We start from the raw sequence: 25,487 nt of genomic DNA, 5'->3' as shown, positions 1-25,487 counted from the left end.
GAAAAAAAAAAAGAAAAAAGAATATTATTTCTGCATTTACTCAGGCAACTGCTCTGCCTTCACAAGAATGTTCATAGGTGCATCTCTTGTCCAGAAAAAAAGGGAGTTAATGTAACAGATAATTTTGGTTTCGCAAAAGTACTGACAAATTAACACCTTTAAAAATGTGTTCACTAGGTTCATCAGGATCAGAGACTATAGTATTAAAGATAATAAAAGAATATCTATGCATACACTGAGAAGTATTTAAAATAACAAAAATATGTAACAATGATTTAAAATATTTTAAATAGATTTAAAAAAAAAACCAAACTAGGCAGAGCATAAATGAGGATCATTCCTGGACTGGGGCTAATCATAAAAACAAAGAAACTGCAGACTGTCCTTATATACCAATCATTTGCTCTGCATCCTTTATAATACTGATTTCTAACAGTAGGTGGGAATGGCAAGTTGAAAATTTCTGCATTATTATAGCAAGAAATTCCTCTGCTACTGTCTTCCCTCCTCCCTTTTTTATTCCCCCTGCATGCAAACAGGTTGTCTAGATTACAGTGAGCTGCTCACAGGTGAAAGCTGCCTTTGACTTACAGTGCTGGTCCTGTTAAAGTAAATGAACTGCTTCGCCATGCTTCTGATGTGCTCTATGGAGATGAGGCTGGCAACCTCTAGCTGAAATGAATATAAATTGAATGAAAGAAATGTAATATCATTATTCTTTTCAAATCCAGATGGATTTAACAAGAAAGACCACCTTTCTCTTTAGGGTGAGCAAATGACCCTATTAGCTATGTGGGCAGCCTTGCGTTGACTAATCTGCTTGTGTAACAAGGTTACAGTGATTAAATTTTGACTGAGCTTGCTGGTCACTGCATGTGAAGAGCTTGTTGCCCAAAAGGATATTAATTTTTCTCCTAATTTTAGCAATCAGTCTAAGTAAAGTTATCACCTCTCCCTAAAAATAGCTCTGTTTGCATCCTTAGACCATTGTGATCCATGTGAAGGGACACGTGGATCTTATGCCTCTGCTCCCTGTGATCAGGCTCTATGCCGGGAGTGACCTTGGCCTTGGATGCCGCAAGTGGGGCCTTTCGCTAAGGATACGAGCACTTCCTTCCTTCCCCACAGCAGGGGCTGAGATGTGGGTGAACTTCAGTCCCCTCTAGCCTTAGTTGCTGGTGGTGGTTCTGCTCTTTGTTTCCAGCCAAAAAAGGTGGGGAAAACAGGGCTTAATTAGAGGATGACAAAAGCACCTCTCTTTGTTAAACAGAAGATGAATCTTAGCAAAATAGGCTCAGAGAGAGCTTGATGTCACTAGCAACAAGTACGTTTTCTGCTACTCATTCCTGCAGCCCTGCCAAGCTGATAGTATCCCCTGACAGTGATTCTTGCTCCACAGTGGACTAAGGTAGCAGGCTCAGGTTCAGGATGATTATATATACATATATATAATTTTTTTTTTTCCCTGCTTGGGCTAAGTCCCAACCACCAAAAGGTATATTTTAAAGTGGAAATAGTTACTTGCATGTAACACACTAGTGTGATACAACACAGTTTTAATTTGCCACGATTTGAGGACTAGCTCGTGCCTCTTAGCAGGGTTTTGTTTTGATTAGTGGCACTGAGGTGAAAGGTTTGTGTTTTCTGTTAGTGACCTTTATGTGACTACCCTTAGTGAAGGCAGAGGCACAGCTGTGCTTTGCAGCCTTGCTGTGCAGCATTGAGTGGAGATTGTTCTTGGAAAACCTCTGCCTTCTGAGCAGTGAAGGGCTTGAAAATGCTCTTACAGTCCGGGTCAGTAAAGCAGCTGCACTCACCTCAGTGTTGGAGACAATGTGGTATCGGACCAGCTCCAGCAACTTCCATGAACCCTGCCAAAGCAGAAAAGAGGCTGTTTTAGCCCAAAATGAGCCACACAAACCCAACCTGGCCTGCTGAGAGGACATGGGGATGAGAACAGTGTCATCGGCTGATGCACCAGAAACCTCTGGGTGAGTGGTGGTGCTCGGCTCACGACATGCGCCCTGACGCTCCGTTCCCTCAACCCTACATCACCTTTTATTTTGGCACGGGCCTTTCACAACTTGCATGTGTGTTGGGAGAGGCAGCAGGCATCCAGGGGACAGGATGCCAGTATCCACTTCCTGGGACCCCACCAGCAGTGTCTCCCAGCCAATGGGGCCCTTGTGGCATCTGCTCCCCTTGACTGTTCCCAGCAAGGGTGACACTTTCCAGGACAGGGTTTGGGGGATTTGCCACGTGGCTGGCTGGGCTGTGCCGTCTGGGCAAGAGCAGGGGAGTGGGGGTCAGGTGTGGGGGATCGTCATCACTTTATACGATGGGAGACCCTAAATCCTGTTCCTCTCTAGGTGTTGTCTTGATCTTTAATTGTTAGAGATGGCTTAATCCTTTGTCATAGGAACTCAGCTTAGATGAACACTGGAGAATGTATATATGCATCTGCTATATACCTATATAAATATTTGCTATCTGAGAAAGATTTGCATTATAGAAAGACTATACCTCTGCAGAAAGAAGGTAATCCAGAGCCTCAGCTTTCATGTTACTCAAAGCCTCATTACTTGGAACAAAAACTGTGTAAGGCCTGTTGTCCTGCTGTAAATCCATTCCCAGACCAGTTTTCTGTTTTGGTTTAAAAATAAAAGTGAAATTACATATTAATATTGAAGAACATCTGAAAACATCTTTACGGAATTGCTTTCTGGATCCTTACCTCTATCAAAGATGTAAATTGGCTGTATCTTCCATTATCTTGAAGTACTGACATTATGGTTTCCTGAAATAAGATGAAAGTAAGATTTATTTTAGCTGAGAACACAGAATAAATATGAATTCTTATAAGACACTTTTTGAATTACTGTATGAGTCTTGGTTATTACAGATAGAATATATTTGGGTTTCTTTATTGTTTGGATAGCTGGTGGTGTCTAGAAATGGCTGAGATGTTAAGCACCCTTGTCCTGGTGCTATACTGGCTTATAGTTAGAGTTTGTCATTGTCCTGAAATCCTGTGTCGTCACAGAACATACAAACTGTGTGTATGGGGAAAGTGTTATCCCTTCATCCCCAGTAAGAAGGGGTAGAGAAATAAAATATTTGCAAAAACACCATATAAATAAGTGAACTCTCAAGGGAGTATGCTAAGCAGGGCACCAAAAAGCACAAAGCATCCAAAATTATCAGTTTTTATAACGCTAGCCATTTGGGGGGAGGATTGCTGCTTTGAATACGAGTCTTTCCTGATATCTGTCCAGATGTCCCTCCTTTTAGTATGTTGTTCTGTGAGATGCACTGATCGTGACTGCCAGTTTCACAAGGAACCACTCAAATGCAGAAAGTACAACCAAATCCTCCGTGGACCAGCTTGACATAAGAGCAAATGTTTGTTTGCTGTTGAAACTGTGTCATTACCTTTCACTTTAAATGTTGCTTCTCTGAGTTGACACACAATGGCTCAGTAGAGTTTGTCTAGCTGCCATCAGTCATCCTCCTTTGCATTTAATTAATGTGAAACTATTTTAAAAGAAAGTCTGACATTGCATGTATATAGCCTAAGACTCACCTCTTTGCTGCTTTCAAATGTTGGCTCCACATTGTCCATGGCTTTGTCAATAATGTGCAAAATCCCATTGGAAGCAATAATATTTCCCTGCAAAAGTTTTCCTTTCCTCCTTCCTCCTTGGATTCTAATTCTTAATTGATTATCCTGAAAGAAGCCAGGCAATGGATAGTGAGCTCTTTATTATGGAATGACAACAGAGTGAGTATGCATACTGAGTAATGTCTAACACCCCCTTCCATTGCCAACACCTGGGCCAGTTAAATGTGGGAAGGCTAAAGGTTGCTTCCAATGCTTATCAAGGAAATGGAAAAACTGTCTTTGACTTTGGATCAGTACTGTGTTATTTTGTTCCAGGACAGCAAAGTTCAGAAGAGAGGCGGGGACAGACCCTGTGGGGAGAACAGTGTACCTAAAAGGGTTCTGATGACTGCTAGTAATAAATGTCTGCCAGGAAATGATTTAAAATGTGATTGTACTGAAAGGGTCAACTCCCATAATCTTCAGGGACTACAACCCATTTCCTTATATTATATGTATATTTAAAACAACAAAATGTTGCTGATTCTGCACTGTACTAAAGCCTGTAGGAAACTAACAGGCCTCAGACAGCAATGATATTTTCCTGTTACAAATGGAGTGCACACTCATTAAAGAAATAAAATAGATCTCTCTTCTCAGATGCCACTGATCTACTGCAAAACATGAGAAGTACTTGATTTCAGCTTTCATATAGGCCTGAGTCATTAAGAGACATTTAATGGACCAAGAACAATCATGTTAGGTTATAAAATCTGGTTTATCAGCTGTAGAAAACAAATTTTTTAAACTGTGGGATCAGACTGCCCTGAAGTTTACTGACATCAAATAAGTTGGACTAGTGATGCACTTTACTCCATATTTTTCATGAAAAATTGCCATGTACGTTTTATTTATGCTGAAGACTTCTATTTGCTGCATCATGCAAAGGATGCTGATGCTCAGTGGCAGGTGGAATCTGCAGTGCAGCTGGTGCTTGCTCTGTGTGAGCAGTACACAGAGGTTTCCAGCATAAACTCTGGGTTTCCCCCCTGCCCCTTTTTACTTCACCTAGGCCCTTGTAATGCACCTCCCCCCTTTGTTGGTCATCCTGCAGATTTAAGATGATTTAATTTTAGCAAATATTTTTAAAGCGGTCTGTGTTAGACCGCTATGTCACTCAGTGGTGATGCATCTCTAAAGGTAATTTTTGTTTTCACTGATTTTAGTGGGAACTTTGATGCTGGTGAGGTTTCAAGTTTCACTTGAACTCCTTGTAATGTGTGACCACAGCTGTGGGTTTTCATAATCTGGCAGCTATCTGCAACCTCATGTCTCACTGCAGAAAGATCTTTTATACTCCTTGATGAGTGAACAGAGAGTAGTATTCTTGCTGAGGTAGGCTGGAAGGCCACTTACCTTTTCTCCCTGTGATATCTCTCCTGATTTGCCAGTCAGAGTATATATTATATTAGTATTATTCAAGCTACTGGTATTCAACTGACCAGCAATTATATGGAGTTTCACGAAGTACTGTGCTTTTTGTTTATTATTCAGAAGATCCTTTATCTAGAAGAGCAGAACAGAGATTTATTTCAATGAAGGTTTAATCTAAAAATAATCTCGGGGTAAATGCTTTTTTTCCTCCAGCTGTTACATTCTGAAATGATAGGTTTTCTTCTGAAGTGAGGTTGTAGGGTCAACCAAATGGAGGCCTCTCTTTCAGCTCAGGTCAGAGTACACTGTTATGTCCCTGCATGAGCAGTAAGTGTCTTCAGAGTTGTCCTGAGTTCAGGGGAAGGTACTGGATGTTGACCACTTGCGTATCAGGTCATTTTCTTTTTTCTTTTTTTAAATCCATTTTTTTTTTAATTGCCCTTACATAAAAGGTGGACCCATAGGCCTCCCTGCTGAAAATTCAGATCTTAATTCAGGCCCTGCCTCAACCAAGAGAAAAAACCTTGAGCACAGCCACATAAGACAATCCAAAACTTACTTGAAGCATGACTGCATTCTATCCTGACTTGCCAAATTATTCTGTTTTTCTTTCAAGTAGGAAAAAGACAATCTCTGGCCCCTAGATTTAAATGTATCCAGAAGTGTACCAGAGCAAAAAGTTCTTCTGAATCTGTTGCATCAAAACACTTTTGACACAGATGAGATTTCTGAAGAAGCTAAATACCCCCAGTTTAAAACCCTGTCTGTTGTTTACTTACATTTGTACCTTTGAGCCCCTTGTTTGTCGGTACAAGCACGGTAAATGGTCCCAGAGTACTCAGCGGCCATTCATAGACATTTTCTTATAAGGAGAGAGGGGGAAAAAAAGTTTAATTGTGTATTGAAAAGCTCATTGGCAGAAGGGACTATGTAAGCTGTGCCAGGTATGCAAGGGCAGAATAAGAAAGAACACTATCTGTGATTACTAAATGTTAATTTAAGATTCTACAATCCAAGTTATTGAAAGATGAGAGGCAGATGGGATGTGAAATCCAGGTGCTGCTGTATATTTGACACAGGATGAGGCAAAATATTCAGAATGCTTCTGGCACCCTAGATTCTGTGGCATGCAAACCAGGGTTGTGGACATGAAACCAGCATTTCTTTGGAAATGTGTCTTTACAGGAAGATGGCCTCCTGCTTTAAATCAATTCTTCGTGGGGTGAGGGATATGCTGCTGATAACCGGCTGGTAGTACAAATATCAGCAAACACATAGCTGGTAATAAAAGCTGATGCACTGAAAGTTAATTAAAGTTCATTTGCTACCCAGATGGTATTTCTGTTTCCAAAACATCAGTAGGAGACCACTGATTCTGTAGCTGAAGGCATTAAATAATTCTAATATTCAGCTCTTTTTCTGGAGATTTAAAATCAGAGCTAAAACTACAGTCGTTATACAGGTATGTCATACCAGAAAATATATTTCAAAATTAATATGCTGTTTTACAAAACAGTGTGGGCTATTCTGCTGTATATTCTTAGGTTTTGAAAGACGTTTATATGGAGTGAATGTACTGTAAAATAACCTGTGCGGTTAATGTGTCTTTGTAGCTTCTGGGTAGTAAATCAAATGGCACATTTATGTCCAAAACTTAACCAAAGAACACAAAATCTGTATTGTTGTTAACAAATGGTGGCACCCAGCATGTCAGGCACTTTTCAGACACGTAAGGAAAAGCACAGAGAAACTGCAACTGAGCTTTCAGTGCTGAGGCAATAGATTTTGGTCTTCAGTGCTGAATGTGAAGGTCACTGCCAGGCTTTGGCCTTGGCCAGCTATGAGGGATTCTTATTCTGTTCTGGTCAGGAATTCAGCATCTTTATTTTAGTTGCTGGGCTCAGTGCAGAGGACTGAGGTAATTATATTAAACAGAAGGAAATTTTTCATATTTACAAATTTAACTTGAAGATCCAGCTTGATTCTGGCAGTGTTTGTTCGTAGCTCACATTTGTGGCCATGCAACAGAAAATGATGAAGACAGTTATGTTGTTCTCTTTGTGAGGTGGCTACAATAACTGTGAAAGGCTGGAAGCTGTGAGCCCTGACAGGGTCTCCACCTCATCTCTGCGGGCAACTTGGAAACATGGAGTCCCCACAGCTGTGGCCAAGATGCTCTGGATCCTGAGGGTGATGGAGACCATGAATGGGATTAGTCTCTTCACCTTGCCTCTCTCCTCTTTCCTGGTGAGAGCAATGCCACTGCTGATGGCTGGGGATGGGGGAAGAAGGACCCAGCTGAGAATCTTTTGGACTTCTGTGTGTTGTTCTAGGTCAAATTTCAATTATCCAAATCAATGGGGGCAGGGAGGGAGAGGAAGTGGAATGATCCCACTTATCCCACCAAGGGACAAAACCCACTGGTGATACCAAATGATGTGTGAGGGGTTGCAGAAAAGCATTTCTGCTTGGAAATTCTTGCAGATTGCATGGCATGGTGAGCAAAGGCAGCTTTAGGTGATCAGAGGGAGTCTGTGGTGAGTAGCGTGTGTGCTGTGTCATGCTGTTAGTGGCACCTTCCTGCAGTGGGGAGCATTGAGGCAACACAGAGCAAGATCAATCCCCCCAGCAGGAGTTGACTCTGCTTGCATGTGGTCACTTACCCATGAGTGATAAGGCAGATGTCAGCTTGCCTTGCCACCGTCCTCCCACTTCTGCATTCAGGTCTTGAAGACGCTCCATAATGTTTCCGTAGCACACAAACCCATTCCCCACGGAGCCCCCCTGGCACATACACCTGTAAAGGAATTGTCATTTTAGCTGTGGGCTGATGCTTCATGGTGTCATCAAGGCTCTTGCTAAACCTGTGCCAGGTGTTACCTATTGCTTCTCTGAAGGCATTTTCAGGTAGCACCAATGCATTTTAGTTTAATCTTTGCTTCTGCATGCTGTGATGTATGTCATTGTGTAGGGCAGCCTGGTGGCTGCTTGCCTGATGTGATGTCCTTCTGCCAGCTGGGCTAGGAGGCAGTGGTATCTGTCTTGCAGGAGCAATTTGAATGGGGGCTACATGGCACCCCTGGCTGCGGTGCAGACTCTGGTCCCCAAATGTGGTTTGTGGAGCCCAGAAAGCCACTGAGCTTGCCTTTCTGTGGGCAACAAGAGGCTAGGGCGTAAATGTGTGGGGTACCACCCTTGCGTCGGGGAGGCAGTTTATGAAGCCACCACTTACTACGTGGTACCTAGCAGGATTAATGGTAGTTATGTACGAAGGGGGCAATGGCATCTCACCAATCCTTGTGATAGCTCTATGGGACTGGTAGGAAAAGACAGGCAGGGATGTCAGTCCTTTCAACAAAGTAAAGTGGCTATTTGTTACCCTGCCCTTCAAGTAATACAACCATTTTGGGTAATGGTACTTCATCTTTTTTTCTGAAGCTGCTGAAGCATGAAATCTCACTTTTTTTCAGATGTATGCTTTATGCTGCTGCTGTCTCTGCACTGGAAATAGCATCCCATCTGTAACACCCTGGCTGTCCCCTGGGGACTCCAGACTGTGAGAGGTGCCAGTGAGGTACAGTTGACCCAGTCCTATGTATGTCCAAGGCAGGCTCAGGTCGTGGTACCCATGAGAGTGACGGGCAATGCCTTGAGATAGGCTCAATGTCCTCGCTGCCTTGGGATGAGCTGCATTTGAAGTAGCGTGTTGCAGCCAAGGCAAAATCTAAAGGAAGTTTATGGAAGAACAACCCCAAGTGTCACTCTGACACTTTCTATCCTATGGAGGAGGGAACACACTTCATGAAAACTGAGTCTTATGGCTGTGAAAGACCTCAGCATTGCAAGAGACATGGGGAAAATATTGTTGGTTGTTGACGTGATTGACACATGCTTGCTATTAGGTGCTGACAGGTACAAATGGTATGAGTTTCAAAGAGCAACTAGGACCTGCATGTGCCTTGACCTTGTGTCAGCCTGACTGTTTACAGGGAGAGGTGGTTAGTACTTTCTAAAAAATCTGGACTCTTTAAGCCTGCATCAATGCGAGGGACTGTCAATGCCTGTTGGTTTTGCCAATCTTAGCTCTTTCTGTTGCAGTCTTCAGAAAATCAGTCCCTGCTTGGCTGCTCCTGGGAGACTGGCTGATGGTGTCAGCTCAGTTCTTTACTCATCTTCAGTGCTAAAATTAGAACAGGTGCTTGTCAACATGTAGCGTGCACAGAAAGAAACCCTAACTGTATTAGGAGACTGAACAACAATATGGTATGTGTTACCAAACATTGGCTTTTAATAGTGCCTTTCCTAATTAAGTCTCCAGCATGTTCAGTATTTGTATAAGCACTATCCATAGTGATTCATCTCTAAGGATATTTTTCTAAAGGCATCATTAGAGAAGGAACATTACTCCATGCTAGCAAAAGATGTTCCTTATATAACTAATGACCTAATCGTTTGCATGTGCTGGTGGTTGCAAACACACATCTGCCACTCACACCCCACAGTAGTATCAACCTGATGCCAAATCATCTCCTGTTTCCCACGTATGGTCTCTACCTTAGCTGTTTCTCTGGTGGTAGCAATATTTGAGAATCCCCACAGTCCCTGCAGTCTGGAGGGCTACATATAGAATCAGAGGGGTGCTGGGATTTTGTCTGAGGCTCATGCTTTGACTCCTTCTGATCTTGGGTAAAAATAGTAGTCAAAAAGCATCTTGGTTTTTTAGGATGTGATTCGGATGGCGAGCCTTCTTCTTTTTAAGGGGATCTCTTGGGCAGAGGGTATGACTGGAGCCAGGATGAAGGGTTTAGGGTTGGGAGCTGACCCCTTTCTTCTGATGGGGTAAATATTGCTGTATTGATGTACATAGCCCCCTTCACTTCAGAGCAGAGAAGAAAAAAACAGAGGCTTCAAAGGAGCTGAGGAATAGTTTAGTTGAAAAAAGAAACTACCCTTGAAATATTGCATGTCAGATCAAGGTTTCAAAATAAACCCCTTCTCTCTTTTTCAGCAAATGGTCCTAAAGAAGCAGGTGGTTAAACATAGTTATTTTTTTGGTTACCATTTCCAGGGGCACAGCGAACTGCAGAAATACCTATGTAGTCTGAAACTTCTTTTATGAGGACAATATTGCTTATAACTGAGTGGGTGTCCAGTAACAGTTTGGATTTGACTACCAAAGGAAAGCATTTAGCAATTGCAGATTAACACCTATTGCATGGGATTGAACCCTTCAACCTGTCTGTCCCCTTAGCCCTTCTGATGCAGTAATTTACTCTGTGTGCCCAGGCTCAGGAAGGACCAGCTGGGTGACTGACTAGATCAGTTTTGTCTTAGCTTTGTCTGCAGGGTCTGGTTTGCAACTCAATACTGCATATGGCTTTATAGGTTTTGCTTTGAATGCACTGTGTACTGTACAGGCTGGGTACCTCTAAAAAGGAACAGCTTTACAACAAACCCTGCTAGACTATTTAAACTTAGTTGTTTGATGTTTTCATGATACGCTGCATGGACAGTATAAGCAGGTCTGAAAAAGACGTAAACTGTCACTGCTTCAGTTTACCCAGGAGGGGGAAGAGAATTGTATATCGCTGGAAAAGGGGAGCTCAGCTTTCTGTCTTCATTTTACCTGAAACTTGTATAATGGAGTTTTGTTTTATGAAGCTACTAATTCCTACACTGAAGAGACAGTCAGAGTAAAAATAAGAGTGAGATTAAGAAAGAAAATAACTGAGTTTAGCTAAGGGAAATCTAGTTCTGCTCAGAAACCAGAGAGGTTATGGTCTAACGTGCAGTGTAATTCTGCACCAGTTGAAGCTTTGTAGCTTCTGGGCAAGGCTGAACATAATTACTGTGCTGAAGCAATGCCATAGAAAGTGTCAGCAATCACTCAGGAAAGATCTATGTGGGAACAGAAAACAGAGACGATTTTGATTTTCCAGGAGGTTGTTATGTTCATAAACTAAATGCTTGTCTTTTCTACATCTTTGTCTAAGAGATTTACTCCTGTACAAATAATTTGATTCTGGAGAAAGTGGAGGTGACTCTATACGGGGGAAGCTAACAGCACAACTCTGTCTTTGATAAAACTAAAACCAAAAGAAATGCAGGTTTGTGGCCTCTGTTGCAGTTTTGTGTTTTAGAAGAATTAAAAAAAAACTTCACTCAAACAAGCCCTCCCAAATACATTTCAAATCTGGGATGCAGCCAAAATACAGTGTCTGTCACTTACATTTACTGTGCCCACATTTACCAATCAATGTTTTTCTTTGCAAAGTTCCTCTTTCATAAATGGATTTTCTTGAGTTGGAAACTGTTCATAATAGTTTCATTTCTTTTGCCAAATAGATAGTTTTAGTTTGATTTGATTTCCATTCCTTCCTTCTGTATTGCTTTTTGCCATTAAAGGTCACAGAATGAATGATGAGCAAAGCATTTGGATTGCTCCTACCCCCCCATCATAAATTTTTAATTTTCCCATTCTACAATTCTCAAAACTTCCTCAGCTGTTGAAAATTGAGTTGCAACAGTGAAACAGTGACAAATTAGGAAAGAAAGGTCTTGATTTATGTGATATGGAATTTTATTTTAACTTTCAACTTATGTTGTGCAGTATAGTAGTATACTATACGAAGTATAGTATAGGTATATATTAAGTGCAGTTTGAGTAGTATACTATGCTCTAGAAATGAACTAGGGGATATTCTAGATAAACTTGTTTGAAATGCATAACAGCTTACACTAAAATGATGTTGATATTACACTGTAAGAGAAAGCTGCATGATGAAGCAAGAACTGTCAATAAGAATACTCTCCTAAGTGAATGCTTTCTGTCTATATAGATCTATATGATAAACAATTTGTTCCCAATTTACAACTAACGGCCTGTCTTGTCTTTCACACTCAAACTCTCAGCTCCTGAAAGCCAACATTTCAGGGACACCTCTTTAAACCTAGTAGTAGCCATCGCTGGGCTATAGAAACGTGTAATACAAATTGTTTGGCTTAAGATAGCTTTGTTAAGTGTTAAAACTGACTTTCCTCCTAACTTGTGTAGCAAATTTCTGTACAGGAAAACAAACTCTGCCAGAGGTTTTGCAGTTTCCCACATGCTTGTCTCGAGGCTTTGAGGAATTTGCCGAGGTTGGTGTGGCTTTCACAGCATGGGGGGCAGATTCCCTAATATTAGTATATCAAAAAGAGCCAGGGCTCCAGCGCTGTCCCATGATAATTAATGCCGATTAATTTTTAGCATGGTGCCTGGCATGTTTCTGGCCCACACCAAGTAGCATTTTCCCAGGCAGTGCCCAGGCACAGTTGAAGGGATAGTGTGTGCCAGGGACCTCTGCCAAGAGGCAGTTACTCTGTTTTGGAAGAAGAGACTTTAGCTGTGAGCCAGACCATGCTGCTTGCCCTGAGGAACAGAAAAGAAGTCTTGGTCCTTTTTATTTACTAGTGTAGAAATGACCTCTGGGTGCTATAAAAATAAAACTTAGTAGGTATTAGCAATTGGACTGATGAAATCAAACACTTTGCTAATTGGTTGACCTTAACCCCATTAAATCTTGTAATTTGTCCTTGATAAAGAAACTATTAATGATAACTTCAGGACGTGTTCATCCACTGGATTTGTTTTAGCAGCCTGTTTACTAGGGGGAGGAGGGAGAAACTGGGTGAAAGCTTTAATAAGCAAAAAGACTCACGTAATCTGTCCTGGTGCAATCATTGAGCATTTAGCTTTTTTATGGCAGGTATTGTTTGTTTCACAGATGTCTGTCATGCTGCATCCTTTTCCGGGTACAAAGTTGGTGTAATGCTCCTTACATTCACAGTGGGACTAAATCAGAAGGATAGGAGAGGGGAGAGAAAAATTAGACACGGACAAATTGTGGATTTCAGCATACTTTCTGGAACCTGAGTCTAAAGACAGTGAGCTTCCAAAGCCTTAGGTAATCACCTGATGAGTTCAGATGCAAGTATAAAGCTTATCCATATTTATACAATTCCCTTCTAGGTTTTGTCCACTCCAGAAAACTGCTGACTCTCAGATAAATTTCCTTCAACTAAAGCCCTTTAGATTCACTTCTGTGACCAGAGAACATTTAAAACCTGTGTGGGTAGGTCAGATTTTTTACCTCTGTTCCCACAGTCCTCTGCTTCCCTAAATGAATGCCAATGCATATTATTAATAAACGAGGTGCATCAGCACTTATATGAACATGAACTGCAGGGTGACCCTGGATGACTGACTCCCTTTTTGACTCTTCAGGGTGTGCAGGCAAAAGAAGCATGGTCTTCTTAAGCCTCTCTTTCTTGGTGGCAGGAGTTTTACACATGGAAACCTGAGCCAGTTCCTGACAGCATGAATAATATGCAGCCTTTATATGGTGCCTTTCATTGTTAGTCCTCAAAGCCCGGATTACTTCTTTCCTAAATACATTCACTAGGCATTGATCTGTGGTACCTGTGTAAGGAGCTTACCGGTCCTACAAGCCCCCTGTGGTCAGAGAGAGAAAATATAACTGGGAGAAGCTTAATTTCAGTGCCTAAATTTTGGGGAGGCAAATCTGAGCCCAAATATTCTAGGAAAAAGAACACTATTACCATTCCCATTTTCAGAGGGGAAAGCACCACATAGATGCATAGAGAGGAAGGTAAAGGGTCACTGGCAGGGCTTATGCCAAAGCTAGGAGTAGAGCTTGGTCTCCCTGAGGCCTGCTCCTGTACCCTCATGGCTTCTTTTCAGAGGGAAAGCATTATTCTTTCCTAGGCAGTTGACATAAGAAATGTCTGGGGCACCTGTTTGACACTAACCTTTCCTGGACCGTCATATATGCAAATGGTAGACTGTGCAGGGCAATTTCCATATGTTGCTTGGCAGGGGTCTATGGGTAAGCAGACTTGACCATCCCCTCTGTAACCTTCTTGACAGGTACATTTGTGCTGATTTGGTCCGAGGTAAATGCAGTCGGCGTTAGGATCGCAGATCTTTTCAGAGCATGGGTTGATAGCTTGTGAAAAAAGAAGTGAAGTAAACGAATTATTGCCCACAGTTCTAAAATTGAAGATGAAGATTTGCCAGAGCACCTCCATGCCAAACAAAGCCTGGGTAGACTAAACTTCTCATAACAGCCAAGTCTAAAGTATCATGGCGGCATGAAGACAGAAGGGAGGAATGTGTTTATACTAACATGGCAACCAACTGTTTGCTTTTGAACAGAAATGATCTCTTAACTTGGCAAATTGAGTTATAAACAGTTTAAAATGTGTAATGTGCTCATTAAAATATCACAACTATTTCCCTGTTCTCTGGTGGACTTTAACCAGAGAACGTCAGGTAGGTGATACAAGGTCTGTACAAGCTTTAAGCACATGTTAGATCAGTTGGAAAATATTTCTCAATACAATAGGCCTTTGCTGTTTTCTTTCCGGTAATTAAACAGTATAATGTCATCCATTCAGCTATATGGAAAAGTGGCCAGCAAGTGCTTTAGTTGAGTCTTCCACACTGCTGTAGTTTCAGGACTGGACTGGAAGCTCACCAGTTATTTCCATGAGCTCTTTTTTCAAGGCAATGTCACTGTTTGTCCTTGTTCATAGTCCAGCGGTGCTTGGAGAACGCCCTCTAACACCTTTGTGTCCAGTTTAGTATATGGTCAAGAACATATTGTAGCTGGAACGTGGCAGGCTCTGGACTCACCTAAAAGGTGGTGCTGCTGACTGTCTTCCCCTCTTCTTCTCCCTTTCTTCCCCCTCAGCTTGGACTGAGAGAGTTGGCAGTGCTCAGCTTCACTCTTCCAAGCCTTCTCTTCTGGTGTGAAATCATGCATGTACGCACGTATTCACATGCTCAAATTGACTGTAAGCAATGCCACCTCCAAGCAGAGTCTGGGGCAGTTGCTGCTGTCCTCACTTACCTACTTAGCTGTGCTCGAGCTGTTTGTCATCTGCTTCCCAGCCAGCCAAATGTAAAAGACACTGGCTTAAGCCACAGATGAGCCCAGCAGCTAAAGGCACTGGAACAGAGGAGCAACATCCACACAGACTGCACCAATATAAAACCCAAGAGAGGGTAGGGATACTAGCATCCTCCTTCTCTCCTGGTTGCTGCAATTTCTTTGTCTCTTGCTTGTTTACACTGCTTACTAGAAGAATGTCACATTCCTTGAGGAATGACTTACTGATGTCTTGCTCTTGGATGGTGTTCAAGCCTATTCAGAGAGGATGACACCGTAGTTAGGACCAAGAGGATTGAATGTAGGTATTTCCAGACAGGATAAGAAGTATCGTACCTGTGGCCTGACCCAAGCCAACATTTACCAAATAGTGCTTCCAGCACCAGATACAATCATCTTTTTCAGTGAAATTTCTCTAAAAGGAAGAACTAGTGCTGTAAGACATACTGTAAGTAGAAGAAAGAATATCTGGACTCTTGCAATATAGCTCATTTGAGAATTCAGTGGCAAGTTGAGGAGTCTATAAAGACAACGTTAAGGTAGACATTTACCTCTAGCTGAGATACTATTAGTTTTGTTTCATGAAAAATAGGAAAGATAAAATGAGCTTTACTTGTCTGTAGAGTTTGTGCTTAGTGATGAAACTGAGCCGCCGCGTGATGGATATTCAATAAATATAAGCCCTTGGCTGCTGTTGTTGATTTTTAGGGAAGCAAACAATGAGGTTGAACTTTAGTAAGTAGAGGGACATGATAGGAATGGATTTGTAAGCACTGATTGACCCAGTATCCACACTTCAAGGGGGTGTACTAGCTTTAGTCTGGTTGCACCGACTGAATATTGTTAGCAATTGGACTGATGTGCTTCTGAAGCACATTTTTAAGGTTTAATTTCATCCTGAAGGAATCTAGATTGTGCACATGAGACTGCTTTGGGGTATGAACCCAAAAACAATTAGATGGCGAGACGTGGTTTGAAAGCGTACTCAATATCTGAAATATAACACTAATGATGCTGTATACAAAGAACTTGATAGACATGAAAATTACTCACGTTCACATTGTGTACCAGCCCCACGGTAGTTGGGCAGACATGTGCATTGCAGTTGTCTTCCATCCTCGCCTGAGGCAGTGCATCTGGAGTTTGGAGGGCACCGCAAGGCTTCGCATTCAGCTATCGCTGAGGGACAGAGTGCGACAGGTTAAGCTGTGTCTGCATGCTGCACAGGAGGCAGTGTGTTCTGCAGTATACTGGTTAAAAGTATGCCTGATCTAGGGACCACCAATCCCATCGCTATCATAATTTTTCTAGCAACTGAAGTGGTGACGATGGTTATGGGAGGTCACACACAGGTGTCTATTTGGTTGCTCTAGAGTGACTAACCTGAGACTAATTTTCTATTTGTCCTTACTAATTCTAACTGTATCAGAGCTGTTGAATATATCTTATATAGAAAACAGTCTACTTACGCTGATCACAGCTGAGCCCTCTGTATCCAGACAAGCAAGTACATCTTCCATCCCCTGTAATTCCACTGTTGCATACTCCATGAACGCAGTTGCAAACTATATGGAGAGATGGATTGGCTTTACTGAATGATAATGGTGTTCAGAAAGACATCGTTAGTGGTTACCCATAGCAAGTAGCGTCCTGGCCAACAGCTTTGACCCGAGTTCCTGAATTTATAGGCTTCCATTAATGAGAAGATCAATACCCATGGTTGCATACATCAGTAAATATCATAGTGATTTTTGCTGGCTATTAATAGCCTGTGGCCTGAAAATCTTCAGGGTGCACACTATAAACACCCAAACTGGCTTGTTGCTAATACCATAAAACTGGTAAAATTTGACATACAGTCTTGAGCCAATGTTGAATATAATGTGTAATATAGACTATTTTTATAACTGTTAACAGATTGCTCATTTTTGCTTCAGTTATGTTTCTCAAGCACCTCTAGAATAGATGAATTTTGTGACTTTTTTTCCCCCTAACCAGAATATATTTAGTTAGGAGAGTAATTAATCACTGTGTAGGTCTCAGGCTTTTTTCTGGACCTGTTTCTATATTCTGTCATTTCTCATTATAAACCTTGTGACAATATGAGCACAAGATGCTGTATTCAGAGTCCAGGCAACTATGGGACCCTTTTATAAGTGGGTTTTGAAGCCTTAAGTGTACTTAAAAAACTTCATAGTTATAATTGTTTCAGTTATGGTTAATGATGCTTTTTAAAAAGGCCCTTTACAGTTACACTTGGAAAAACCTCTAAGATGTAGAGTTATATTGGTGACTTCATGTTCAAGCTGCAGTGATGTAGCATAACCCTCTTCCCTTTACAAACATATCCCATGTTCATGCAAATCACCTGCACTAAATAATTAGTAACATTCTACCTACGTTAGTAGTCCTAATATAGAAAACAGAAGTGGCTAAGGTACTGCTGAAAAGCAGTTAGTCACAAATGTATAGTATTTATAGGTGCTTAGAAAACTTGGAGGAGCTCAAATATCTGAAAGCTGAAGTGTAAAATGTTGCTTAAATTAATATGCAGTTGAATCCTCCATTAGCTCCTTGAAAAATAATTACATTTACAATATTGAATTCATTCAAGTATCCTATTTTCATGAAAATGTTGGCTGAGTCACATTTCTGTGTATCAACACTGGCATCCAGTGGACAGCTGGTGGAAAAAGGGCCTTTGAGTCAGCAGTGGTGTAGGATTAGTGTAGAAAGGCGGACGCAGATTATTTAAATTGAGACCATTTGTGACTCTTTCTAGAAATAACTAGAGGGATCTCGAATGAACAAAAATAGTTTTACTTGGAGATAAATAACTATTACCACTTAAGAAAGAGACATTTCTTAATATTATTTTTCAGGCAGTTTTCTGGTTTGTCGGTTTAATGCTTAGCAGGGATCAGGAAGGTAAATAAAATACTACAAATCGTTAAGAAACAGGCAAACCTGGAAAATAATATACATTTATATATATACATATATAAATGTATATATACATATACTTTTTAAAAAGTGCACATAGCTCTGATCCCTCCCTCAGTGTCCTGCTTCTCCTAATAGAAGTATGGCCAACCAATGAAACCATCTACCAGCCAAAAACCAAAACTAAAACAAACCCATCCTTTTACACACTTTTAACTGAATTATGGACCTCTCTGGCACAGAATACTGTGGAGAGCAAAAGCAAATTCGACTCAGAGACAAGGTAGATAATTTATGGAGGCTGGAGCCAGGAGGAGCCTTTAAACACTACAATTTGAATGCAATCTCTGGCTCCTTCTACTCTTTCCGTAGATATCAACTATTGGCCTCCAATATGGATACTCGGCTAGAAGACTTCTGGCTTGATTCAGAATCACCTTTTTTTGAGTCAGATATACTGATTTAAATACCACATAAGTATTTCATGCCTTAATACAGATGGCCCAGTTTGTGGATGTATTTAAAAACCATACCAAAACACTGTAAACCACTATAAATTATGCATTTGATATGTTCCCACCCAATATTTTAAGTACCATAACAACCTCCTGTAGTTAGATCAATTAAATGCAAATCCATAATTTAGGGTGAAAAGTAGATAACACAATAACTGGTTAACAGGGAGGCAATCCTGCAGGAACACACAGATGGTTCTAATCCCTAATTTATTTGACTGTTTGCTGTAACAAAGATATTCAAGACAAGGTTAAGATATTTTTGTAGCACTACACTGCGAGTGTTGTCTGTACAGTCCTGAGGTGAATCCAGCCCCACTGTGAATGAGGAATTGAGTAACTGCCTATTTTCTTTTCCAATTGTCTTCCCTGAAGCAGACAGCAGCTCTTGATGGGAAACACTTAGACCCTCTACCTATTTCTCTATAATTTCTTAGTGTCTGAATACAGCTTTCACTCACCTTCTTTTCCCCACTTCAGTAAAGAAACTTACCTGATGTGCAGCGAGGACCAAATAAATTCTCTTCAGCACATTTTTCACAGGCTGTCCCACCAAACCCTTTCTGTGAATTACAGAATGGAAATCAAAACTTAAGTTTCTCATCTATCTCTATACAGATAGATACATGTTTAGCAGCCTGTAAACAGCATCTTTAGCTACCAAAAGAAAACAACACAAAAGGTTCAATCAGCAAGTCAGAAATGACTACTGTAATCTAGAAAACATTGTCTTTTGAATTATTTTTTCCTCTCTTTCTGCCTTTTTTAAAAAATAATTTTTAGATTTACACTTCAAATCAGTTGTTCTGAATATCAAGTTAACAATAAAAAACAGAAATCAGGCCTAATGCTGAAATCATTCTTACAATTGTTAGGCTGTATTTTCCGACTGCTTCTCACTCTGTCTTTTTTACACGTCCCCAGATGTGCTTTTGATGTAATGGGAAGAGTAACCAGTAGAGGGGGAGGTAGAAAAGATTCGAGGTTTTTTTTTTGAAAAATCTTTTTGGCTGAAGTTATTAAGCACTGCACATTGCACTCTCAACAAAGGAACATTATATTGAGAGTGTAGTCCCAAGTAGAAGTACTTTCTAATTCAGGCAAAAAGTCATAAATCACACTCCAAAAAATCACACTCTAAAAAAATAGAGGAACTCAAACCACCTGTTTCAGGAAGGCAAACGGAAGAACTTTTTAATAATTTCACCAGAACATGCTCAAGTCTGTAGAAATAATAGTGTGAAGATTAGTGCAATCCAAGCAAAAACCGAACTTCAAGCAGATAACCTCTGCTGTTTCTGAAATATTTGCCTTTAATGTATTTACACAATGTAACATGCATTGTTTCTTAGGAGAGCTTATGTGCTGTTGTTATATTTTTTATTTAAAAGAAGGGACGTACCTGACAAGTGCACACTCCATCCCCAGTTATACCCTGGGAGCAGTGTCCTCTCCTGTTGCATGGTGATGCAGCTCCTCCCGGACATGCTAGAAATGACAGCGTTTAAACCATCAGTTGGGTTGCTCTAACCCTTATGCTCCCCTTGCACATTAGGGGTGACAACCTTGGAAGCTGTAGGGTTTTGGGCCAGACAGGGACCTCAAGTAATGGCTGCTGTTCTGCAGCTGCCTGAATCTCTTCACTAGAATCTCAGCTTCAGTAGAGACCATCACCCTCTCTAGTCTGGGAACTTTAAGCTAGTGACTGTAATCAAAGGATTGCACAAAAAATAGTTTTCTTATTCTAAAGTACCGTAGTGATTTTGTTCCTGCTGATCCACCTCTATCCGCAGACATTGTAAACTGTTACCTTTTTTGATACTAGTGGAGTTTGCCCGACCACTTCTTCTGTATGTTAATACAACTCTGATTGATTGAAAATTTGCTGTCAGAATTATAGTTGAGTTTAAATAAGCCTTTTTCTTTTCCCTATAAACTGCATTTTCTTTATGTGAAAAGTTTTTCCTTTTCCCCGCTACCTCCCATAAAACTGTGATATTTGATTCAAATGATCTTGGAAAGGAGGTTTGAGTATCACATAACCCACTTCTGTCCAATGTGCTGTGGTTACTAGTAAAACTTGTGTGCCACAGATGTGCTATGATCTTCAGACCCTCTGGCGTTAATACCATGATTACAGGCAGTGGTATATCAGGTGAGACAGAGTCTGACCAAAAATCCCAGCCAGCAGGAGAGGGTAAGGAACAATGACTGTATTTCCAAATCAAAGCAGTTTAATTTTTGACTGAAATTTTTCAATATTCAAATTTTTACTGAAAGGCTGCCTGTAAGACATGCGTATTACATTAATTTTTAGTCAGAATATTCTGTCAGGTTTTTTCCCCCTGTAGGGATATCTTTATTTTTTATAGTTGTGCAGTCTCTCCATGGAAATGATTTATTAACTCCCTTCCATAATCCCTTCCTTTCCATAATTCCCACTAGGTTGCATAATCCTGATGCAGGTGGGATCTACATGTATCAAACTCCTACTGCCCTCACAAGTTCTCTGCTTTACCTTATGGGTAGATTTATTGCTTATAAGGAGTCTCAGTTTTTTCTGTGTGGGTGGAGATGGGCAGCACTGGATTTATGCTCCCATTGAGTAACTTAATCCTGATTTAGAGTGTTTAAGTGATGCGGAAGTTTTCATGAAAATGAATTTGATTTGGACAGAGTGATGAGCAAATAAGTGAATGTGTATATGTGTACACCTAATATTAGTGAAGGCTTTGGCTTTATACCAATCCATTAATATTTCTTAATTTATTCCTTAATGTGAGGTCTGTTGGATCTGAGCAAGCTTCTTGTGAAAAACCAATAAATTTAAAGATGAAAAGTTTAGTGCAGTTTATCTCATGTGTGCTGAAATAAAAAGATTTATTAAGAATTGAGATGAAATAACCAGAAATGAGGTAAAGTAATAAATATATATACTCTAATCTTTAAAGTGACTTTTAGTGAATTTTGTTTTCTGGCTACAATGTGATAGCCAAATCTCATCTTTAGGACTGACACAGGTGCAAACTATTTAATGTTTGCTCAGAATAGAAACAATTTTACCTGTGCTGATGCTTTTATTGAATGTACAAAGATGGAGAAAACTCAAAGTTTATAGTATAATTTCTAGGAAAGGATACTCTAAAATTGCTGACAAAACAGGTTTTTTGCAGTTGGTATTCATTAAATTTTCCCTTGTCTTCACTACCTCTTGTCTCTTGTTTTGATACCACCACCAAGGGACAGCTTTATCAGAAGTTTAGCGAATTGCCATATTGTTGTATGGGTTTGGTCAGGCAGATGACGTGCTTGCCCCAGCTGGCGGGGCTGCAGGTGGCAGCTCCAGGGCACTGGAGCAGTGCTGGCACAGTCACCTGCCGCCAGCCCAGTGCTGGGAAGTGAGACCTTTGCTTTTGTTGAGAATGTTTTTCGAAAAGTAATAAGAAAGAGATGCTTCTGATTAGCTTTTACAGCTGTCAGAGTATGAAGGCCAAATCTTTGTATCTAGGCCAAAAGAGCTTAAATCTATTCACTTTTTTGCCTCATAGAGTTTAATTCAACATTTCTCAAGTGTTTTCCAATGCAACTTCTTGGATTACTTCTCTTCACCTGTCTCCCTGCGGGCTGAAGCAGTGGGTAGAACTTGTAAAGGTATATTTTTGACCATATAATTTGATACCATTAGGTTTATTATCTTTCCTCTTGGACTTTTTCTTTTTCCTTCTCACTTTTTTAATTTTTTTTTTTTTTTTTATTCTTACAGTGCTTTCTACTCAGTTGCTCATACCATGCACCTTTCGGTTGGTACCCAGGCTTTTCTTTGGAGCCATGCAAATATTTGCCCACAGTGGGAACCTGAGCTGGGGTAGGGAGTATCTCCTGCTGAAGCCCATGTGGTATCTCTGGCTAGATGATACTGACAGTGTTAAAAGACTGTGCTTTTTTCTCCTGGACCTTTCCTCCTCAGTACTTTTCCCTTTTTCCTTGACACCTTTTTTACAGAGGGATGAGTGTGCAGCTGGTTGGCTTGGGGCACTTTGTGTCGAGGGAAGGCAACAAAACATCTTTCATTCACACTGTGTGTTTCAGTGTGTGCTATCATTTAAGGAAGTCAGAGTGCTATTTAAGACCTAATTTTGTCATTGCCATCAGATGTTAAATGTGAAGTAAAACCCCCAGTCAGGGATTTTTCTCTGGCCTCAGGAAAGACCAGCTTTCCTCTGAATATTTCAAGGCATGCTGTATGCTCTTAGAGATTGAGATAATGCAAAGGGATATTTTCTTCCTCCAAATGACAGCAGAAACAATGCTGAGACCTTGATTCTTTGCTTTTTGGGGCCAGGAAGTTTGTCCAAAGGAAGAGAGGGCTTCCTTGCCTCTGCAGCCTCCTGCCCGCAGTGGTGCATGCAGGCTTGGGGGCAGTGAGCTCTGCCCCTCTCTAGAAACACCCATGCCCCTTGTGTTGCCTCCCAGAGCACCCTGAAGTCTGGGATGACAATCATATGTAGTGTTGTCTTCCTCCTACCAGGCACTTAGGCTGCATTTGGTGGAAAAATAGTAAATCACCACACAAGTGGTTATCTTCAGAAGAAGACAGGACTGAATGCTATTTGCCTATCTTTTCTATAGAAGTAGCTGTAAGTTGGATTTGACTATTTTGCTTGAGTAGATAAATGACTAGTATTTAAATCATAGCTGGACCATGCTAAAATAACTTTTTAATCTATTTTGTGGAGAAAAGGGCTTCACAGACATTGAACGAGACCTTGATCCCCTTAACTAAAGAAGGAAATGCTCTGTCTGGGCAGGGAAACTTCCTCTACGGGTCTTGATGCCCACCTCCGTCGCCTGAGATTTGATACATTTGTGGAGATGCTGAAAGGCTTTTCCTGCGGAAGGGGCAACAGTAGGAGAGGCCTTTAGCATTCATTGGAGGTTCAAAAAACTTGGAGAGAAAAACTGTTTCAAATTGAGCTGAAAGGAAAGATGCTCCTTGCATCAAAAAGTAAAGAATTAAAGAGATTTGGAAATATGACAGATTCATATGAGGGTATTTTTGACCTAAACTGAAACTTAAACTTGCGGTTTGAAAATTTTAATTTTTAAAATCTGTTGTGGAGATCCTCCCAAGTGAAAAGTCATTTTGCAGGTATTGACTGAAATTATTTTTTTGAAAATCTCAAACCCAAGGGGGTTCCCTGAGCTTTTTCTATGATATTTTTTTTTAAATGAAGCTTTGAATATGTGTTTTTCTCCAAATCTTCTAAGTTTTGCCTGAAAACTGTTGTTTATTTCTACTCCTATAGTAGTAAGCTCTGAGGAGCAAACTTCTCATGGCAATAGTTTCTGAAAATAAGAAAAATCACTGTTTTACTTCTACTCAAATTCTATAAAAAAAAAAGAGCTTACCCATGCAGTCTGGGCCCCAGTGTCCCTGGCAGCACTCAGGTTGTTCAAATTCCTTCATACAGTGATGTCGACATCCCGGAAAAGACAGTATGTGTGTTTTAATTTCTAGATAATATCTGAGGAAAAGAAGTTAAAGCTGCTTTAAAGTACTCAAAAGCCTCCTATGGGAAAAATGAAATTCTTAACCTCCTCTTCTCCTTTCAGTGTCAGACGAGCACTTTAAGCTTAGTTGTATTGATCTGCCTTTTTTCTTCATTAAAACATACATTGCACATCAAGGTCTGAAAAGATCCTTGGAGCTGTTTCTTTTGCAAGGTATATCTATCTTTTTTTTTTTGTTTTTCATTTCTTTAACCTAAACCACAGCAGTTTTCGTTAAGTTTTGATTTGAAGAAGTATTTTAAAAATTATCTAATACCAAGGTTCTTTAAATGCTAAGTAAGATTAAAATATTTACATTTTCCCTAAAATACTGCTTTTCTTTTTTTTTTCTATCTGAAAGGCAAGATTTCAAATTTGTTTTGAGATATTTCTTCCTACCCTTCACCCCCCACACCTCCCCAATCTGGCAGTTTGAAAATTCTGTTATTTATATGATAATATATGATATGAATGATATATAAATATTGTTTGTATGATAATAATATAATATTTATATATAATTTATATAAAGTACGCAGAATAAACAAGGAAGTGATTTTATGATATCACTCAAAAGAAAATCTGATAAGCTATTGATAGCAATGTTTATTTTCCTCTTAGACCATTTGCTGATTAACTTTAGGCTTGAAGTACTCTGAGTGAAGCTTGAGTTCTTGGAGTGCAGCCAATGGTAAATGTTTCTTAAGAAAATTGCACAGGCTAGAGCATTTGTAATACGAATTAACATTTTCTAATTCATGGAGAACAATATTCACAGAGAAAAGCTCTGACAGAAGAGATACCTGCAGTCTGGTATTCCAGTGCCATTGGTAATTTTGGTGTAACCAGCAGGGCACTGGGTTTCAAGGTTTAAAGAGCAAGGTACACATTCAGTTTTCATTCGAATGAGCAGCTTTTGATCACATTGCTTCTTCACCTGTAATAGGAGAAGATTAATTAAAAAGACGGAAAAAGTTCTCTGAGTTGATTTAACTCTGCCCCCAGCGGCATTGCTGAAAAATGACAAATTTAACTCGGTTTTGTTCTCACAGCCACAAGCGCTGTCCTGTTCAGAAGGAGCTCCCTGGACTGGAGCTAAACTAGGTAGTAGGCCACGTATTAGGGCTTTGCAGTAGTCTGCACAAAATATGTCCAACCTCTGCAGGATAGACCTTTCTAAGTGTCATATTTCTCCTAAGAATACTTTGTCAACAAATGCTAAGTCCAGCAGACATAAAAGCTGGGTTACCGAGACAGCATCAGCCTACGAAGCATTAGTTCTGAAGTTGCCTCGCAAACCCAAAGCAGGATGGAGAAAGACAAGTGCCATCGAGTGCCTTCTCCATTCAATGGCAAAACTAAACGTAAGGTGTGGGGGAAGTTGCTCATGGCTCTGTGCACATAGAGCACAGCACAAGCCTTTCTTCCTCTCAAAAGCGGGTTTCATACTATCAGTGCCACCGTATTGAACTAAAGGACTGTGGCTGGTAT

At 40.5% G+C, this 25,487-nt stretch overlaps 1 protein-coding gene across 1 annotated transcript in view; it reads right to left on the bottom strand.

Moving 5' to 3' along the window:
• Window positions 1-25,487, bottom strand: part of STAB2 (stabilin 2) — an 85,471-nt gene that overhangs the window by 56,086 nt on the left and 3,898 nt on the right. Inside the window, exons 2-17 of the mRNA XM_074869483.1 lie at window positions 24,800-24,933; window positions 23,856-23,971; window positions 19,849-19,934; window positions 18,940-19,009; window positions 16,458-16,553; window positions 16,042-16,167; window positions 13,847-14,043; window positions 12,736-12,869; window positions 7,699-7,832; window positions 5,815-5,897; window positions 5,018-5,167; window positions 3,584-3,727; window positions 2,735-2,797; window positions 2,524-2,643; window positions 1,818-1,871; window positions 592-672 (exon numbers count right to left, since the gene is read on the bottom strand). Of these exons, the coding sequence (XP_074725584.1) occupies window positions 592-672; window positions 1,818-1,871; window positions 2,524-2,643; window positions 2,735-2,797; window positions 3,584-3,727; window positions 5,018-5,167; window positions 5,815-5,897; window positions 7,699-7,832; window positions 12,736-12,869; window positions 13,847-14,043; window positions 16,042-16,167; window positions 16,458-16,553; window positions 18,940-19,009; window positions 19,849-19,934; window positions 23,856-23,971; window positions 24,800-24,933 (1,788 nt within the window). The remainder of the gene's footprint in view (window positions 1-591; window positions 673-1,817; window positions 1,872-2,523; window positions 2,644-2,734; window positions 2,798-3,583; window positions 3,728-5,017; window positions 5,168-5,814; window positions 5,898-7,698; window positions 7,833-12,735; window positions 12,870-13,846; window positions 14,044-16,041; window positions 16,168-16,457; window positions 16,554-18,939; window positions 19,010-19,848; window positions 19,935-23,855; window positions 23,972-24,799; window positions 24,934-25,487) is intronic.

The sequence above is a fragment of the Strix uralensis genome, chromosome 5, assembly GCF_047716275.1.
Source record: "Strix uralensis isolate ZFMK-TIS-50842 chromosome 5, bStrUra1, whole genome shotgun sequence".
In the NCBI taxonomy this organism is placed as follows: Eukaryota; Metazoa; Chordata; class Aves; order Strigiformes; family Strigidae; genus Strix; species Strix uralensis.
The sequence above is the reverse complement of the archived record's forward strand: the minus strand, read 5'-3'. Positions and strand labels throughout refer to the sequence as shown.